The sequence below is a fragment of the Alligator sinensis genome, unplaced genomic scaffold (genome assembly GCF_000455745.1).
Source record: "Alligator sinensis unplaced genomic scaffold, ASM45574v1 scaffold834_1, whole genome shotgun sequence".
NCBI lineage: Eukaryota > Metazoa > Chordata > Crocodylia > Alligatoridae > Alligator > Alligator sinensis.
The window spans coordinates 288,940-294,737 of record NW_005843049.1 but is presented as its reverse complement, the minus strand read 5'-3'; the positions used below and the strand labels follow the sequence as shown (position 1 = coordinate 294,737).

At 39.2% G+C, this 5,798-nt stretch overlaps 1 protein-coding gene across 1 annotated transcript in view; it reads right to left on the bottom strand.

The window, feature by feature from the left end:
* The window catches only part of SLC7A11 (solute carrier family 7 member 11), a 91,706-nt gene that overhangs the window by 53,388 nt on the left and 32,520 nt on the right, over positions 1-5,798 (bottom strand). The window contains exon 6 of the mRNA XM_006036977.2: positions 5,022-5,066. Coding sequence (XP_006037039.1) covers positions 5,022-5,066 — 45 coding nt within the window. The remainder of the gene's footprint in view (positions 1-5,021; positions 5,067-5,798) is intronic.

Sequence of the window (5,798 nt, the reverse complement as noted above, 5' to 3'; positions counted from 1 at the left end):
ACTCTTTCCTGCCTATGCAGGGGGTCGGACTCGATGATCTATTGAGGTCCCTTCCGGCCCTAACATCTATGAATCTATGAATAATATATACAGTTTCTTTCAGACGATGGGATCCTAAATACTCCTTACAAACTAAGGTCCCAATCCTGGAATCTGATCCACGCTCAAGAGAAGCCAAGATATAACAGGTACATCAGAATTGCTATTGTAGTCTTGGCTGAAAGGACAGTGAGGCAGCATAATTCCCCTGAACCTCAGGGTAAATCCAAAGACTATATATTAGAAACAAGTGTGAAAGCTCAGTGAACTCAGTTCCAGTCGTCTCTATTCACATCCTGATATTGCTGCCCAGAGTCTCAAACTTATTTTCTTTCTTTCAAACTACTGGTTGTTAGCTCATTAACTTGTTTTCCAGACAATACATCATATCATCCAAGTTCTGACAAGGCCTAATCCTTATAATGTATGAGAACTGAAAAGATCAAAGCTCCAACTGGCATGACTACATGAAGTCATTTTAATGAAGTTTTGCTTTAAGGGTTATTCAAATATTTCTTCTTGAATAATAATCATTATCGACTCAACCACGCATATGTAGAAGTTAATTTTATAGAGTGGAAAAAAAAACATGGCTATTGTATTGCACTGCAGTTGCATATATGCTTAGTAACACCTTTTTCAGGTTATTAAAAAAAATTGCATACCAAAGCAGCTAAACTCTGCAACCTTCAAATCTATGAGAAACTAACATTAACCTCCATGTTGCTTCAAGCCTCATTAGTACTTGAAGATATCTTCTCTTTAAGTTTGTGCTTACAAGAAATAAAGAAATTAATTCCAAACATGAGAATGAGGCAACGTAGAGATTTTTAGTAGAAGACCCACAGTTATTCTTACACTTATGATAAACTGTGATACATGTAAACACTTTTCTGGACAAGACTGTATCATATCCAAAATAGGTATCAGCCATCTTCCCAAAAGGCAATACAATTTCAAACATATATTACATTTTCCTTCATTTTCTGACTTTCCCCCTTCTGTATTTTGCCTTTTCCCCAAAATTCCTTTAGCCTCTTTTTCCTCCACTTATTTTCAGCAGCTGTGCATTCTCTCTCAGTTCTAGCTTTCTGTATCAGGATGGCATCTGAGTGCCTGATCCCCAGACTGTTTTCCCTATTTATAGCCCCGATCCTGCAGTTTGTTGTGCCTGGGCCTTCTGTAGCATTCACATGGAGTCCTGGTGACTTCAAGGCTCTGTGCAGATGCAGCAATCCAACCAAGGATACTTGCAGACTTTCACCGAGACACACAGCATTTTTAGCTGGTCAGGGCTGTGGAGCTCAGTTTTCTGAGTTATGTATTATCTGATTTATTATTCTTAGTTACAATGCATTTCTACTCTTTTTTTTTTACACCCCCACAGCATTCCTAATACATGGCACACTTAAAATAAAGCCAACCTTGCTTTGAAAAGTTAAAAGTATAGGAGACAATCCAGTGGCTGTCTTGATCTTCCTGGGCATGTCTACACATTCATAAATGTGCCGTAGTTACTATGCATTAAATTTAGTACTTATATAACCAAGTACTAAGTCAATGTGCAGTAACCAGCATTACTGTGCGGCAGCGCTGCCACACGCCTTTTTAATAACACTACTGTGCAGTAGCCTAATAATACTGCTCAGTAGCATATTAGCACTCTTTCTACCATAACACGCTACTGAGCAGTATTATTAGGCTACTGCGCATTTAGCTTCTCATGTAGACACTCCCCTTGTGTTCTTTTGCACAATCTCTAGCATACTTGCCCATACTAATCACCCCTCACAATTTAGCTGAGCAAAAGGATTCAGAGGCTCAGTAGGTTAAAAAGGAAGTAAACAAGTCTCAACAAAGATGGGCACCTGGCAGCTTGCTGCAAGTACTCTATATGATAGATCATCTCTGCATCCCCAGTGATGCAATTAAATATATTCCCCACTTAACTTTTTGAGTACATATTAACTGTGGGTTTGGAGAAGACTGGTTTAAAGCTGTTTGAGAATCATCTGATCACTCAGCTAAGTACCAGCTGCCAGTTATTTAACATACTGCAACACACCTGCAAATGTACAACTGTAATGGGTTGTGAAGCAAACACATGCCTTGACACATCATAATGCAGAAGGAATCTTTACATACTCCTTGGCTCCTCAAAGGAATTTGCATCTACAGCTGTTTACAAAATATTACAAATTACGTACCTGGAGCAGTTACAACTGTTAGGGCAATTTCCCTAATTCTTGTTGAAATCTAACACAGCTTTACCATATGAGTTCTTTAACATAATACATATGAAAAGGAAAGTCAGTATTTCAACCCAAAGAATCTCCATGTTACTGGAAGGCCTGTTAAATGGCTATTTCACCAATGCCACTTAGTAGCCTGATTCACTGCTCATTAAAATTAATGGAGAGACTCCTACTGATTTCAGTGGAAGTTGGGTTAGGCCCTATTAGAATTAGTCTATGCTATCCTTAAGTCCTTTTTGCTATACTAGTTAGGCAGTTTTATGTTTCAGCTCTAACTTCAGTGAGATTCCTATTATAATGCAAAATTTCTCTCAGGATCTGCCTTAGCAGAATCTTTCCAACAGAACCTGAACACAGCAACTGAACTAAAAAATGCCCAATGTTTTATTTAACTGCTTCTCTTTCAGGACTGCTTAATGGAGTCGAAAATCTGATTTATTGGTGGCACAAAGGTCTCATTCAGCATAGCAGGTAATAATTCGTTCAGTCCAATTATGCTTTGTGAGTTATTAAATAATGCATTGGAAACCTTGATCTCTTATCCACTTCTCCCTTTATCTGAAGAATGTGTCCTCAGATGCACTGTAAACACAGGGCATCTTCCTTTATCTCCCTCTCAATCAGCATCCTAAACAGAAAGAGTGATGAACTGAAGCTTCAACAGCTTTGTAGTAAAGAGGAAAAAATATTACCCATGCAAGGTAGAGCCTTTAATTATGACAACACCTTTTAAAGGAACACACTGAATCTGATGGGCTATCTGGGCCCTGCTATTTTGCATATCTGAAGTAGCATACCTATCACATTTCTTGGATATGCTCCAGCAGTGCAGACAGACAGTTCAACCAGCTCTCTAAGCATTCACTTTTGATAAAGAAAATCCTAGACTGGATACTCCCAAGGGAGGCAGCTTTACAAGCCACCTTGGCATTCACCTCCTCCACAGGTGTGCTAAACACATCTCAGCTGAACATGAGGATATAATCCAGAGCATGTAATGCAATATACTTTGTTGATAAAAACAATGGCTCATATGTCCTAAGCATTGGAGAGTACATGTGGATGTTACATTAAGATCAAGCTAACTAGGGTTAGGTTGTTCTACATGCCAATCCATGCAGATGTTTGGGGCAGTTGACTATGTTAGACTGGGAAAGGGTTAGCCTGATCTACCAAACATCTGCACGCACCCACCCACCCATCCTGACAAGATTATTTTTAGCCCCCTGGCCCTCCCACCTCCAGGTGGATAATCACCCTGCACACCCATCAACTCCCCCCACACCAACCAACCTGGCAACTGCTCCCAATCCCAACACCTCCCCTCCCCCCCACCCACCAAACTTCCCTGTGGACCCACTGACTCCTCCAATCCCATCCACCACTCCCCCTACCCTGAGTTATTAGATTGGGTTCCCGGTGAGGCTTCCAGTACTAGCAAATGTGGTCATAAGCTGCTTGGGATCTACAATCACACATCTTAAAGTAAACCACATAATTGTAGATCAGGTGTGGCAAATGTCTGCATGTACCCACATGCTCAAAAATATGTAGGTTTCCACATGATTTTGCACTCATTTAAGTTAATGGCAGAAAACTTCTGTTGGTATAAACAGGAGAGGATTGCCCTCCAAAGATTTCCAAAACAAAAACTATCAGTAACTTACTCTTAAGTTACTACTTGTGTATTTGTGTAGAACAGCGCATATGTACTAATGACAGTTACATGATAATTTGCAAAGCTTCAAGATCACCGGTGCTCAATCTTTAGGCTGTATAGGCCAGATGAGTGATATGGGGGCTGGTCTTTGGAACAGATCAGGCCCAGCATGGCCTCCGCTGGCCCTCATGTGCCAGGATTGGGCCCCAGGTACAGGGATCAGGGCATGGTCCATTAGTCCTTAACTGATGAAATATACTGATATAGTATAGCTCTAAATTATCGGTATTTTTTGGCACTACGTAAGTCAAACATCTTAGTGAAGTCTAAGCATATTATATCTTTATCAAGTAAACTTTTAAACTGTCCTCAAAGAATGAACTTGTGTTTATTTGATGAAACCTGTTTTCAGTCATCCACCAGACTTAAACTCTAATGAGGTACTACTGGGACCTAGAGCATACATCTCCCAAACCAAAGTTCCGCAAGTTTTCCAAGTTTCCTTCACACGCATTACAAATAGGTATTTAAGGAGTAATTTATGTTCCCCTATATAAGGTCTGTAACGAACCTTCCTGTCATGCTCTCATGCTCTCCTGACCTTTGTCAGTTAATAAGTTGATCTAGATGCATTCCTGATTCTGAAGTCATGAGTTATCATTAACTTTCAAACAAGAAGAATTAGGTATTTAGACCAATATTTAAGTAATAATAAAGTTTGCACATAATGGAGCAGTCAGAAAAATTCTTGGGTCTGATTTTCCCCGAAAGACTACAAGAATGAAGCCATTGATGGTTACTTGTATCCTGAAGGAGAGAATCAGAACCCTAGAGACCTACTTACTTTTCTGCTTTCTGTGCACATAAAAGCAGAATACACAACAAGGTCACAACAGGCCAAAAATAGCAAATCTTCAAGCAGTAGCAATTCAAATAGATACCAGATCTGCTGGAAAAGCAAGCAACTTGACTAGAATGCAGAATTTCCAAAGATCTCTGCTTCTCTCGCCGCATTTTGACTGTTACATTTGTTTTAAAAAGTAAAGGAGAAAAAATAACATACGTACTTCTCTGGATTTTCCACTTCTTCAGTAACAAAATTGAGGTAAAACCTAGAAGCAGAAAAAAATATTATAAAGGGTTTTGTTTTAAAACAACATTTTCATTTTAGATTCATTTTCAAAGAGTCTTATGGGTATTTTTGGTTCATTTAACAGGCCAGTCAATTATCACACTTTATAGCCCTACCTTTACAGTTATATTAAGAGAACAAATCACACCTGGTCACTCTTCTCCCTTACATTTTGGAAGGGAAGATTTTCTTTTCTATCTGTCATAAAACAGACCACAAAATTCTAGGCACAGTGTCACTGTGCTTTAAGTTCTTTTCAAGATCACATACTGAATAAGTGTAACTAAAAACCCTTTGCAACTACCTTAAGTCTGAAGACTTAGGCCCTGACCTTAAGCTTGCATTTAATGTAATGTTATAAAAAGATTACACCAGTAACCTTGACCAGAGCTTCACAGAGACCAGGTTAAAAGTAATCTCAAAAAAATCCATCTAAAATTTTAGTCAATACCGGAAGTTACAGCCAATATCAGGTATAGAACCAGTAACCCAGGATGTTCTTCCCATAAGCTATGGCACAATTGTCAGCATGACCAATGAGCAGGCTGCACTCAAGGCAGTGTGGTGCATATTTATTTGCAAGGCTATGAACAGTAGTAAGTTTAAAGTTAAGTGGTAATTATTCCTATACTTTGAAGTATGCAGAGCATAACAGGGATGGGGAAGTGAGGTGGGGATACTGGTTATGACTAATAAAGCACTGCCATTTAAG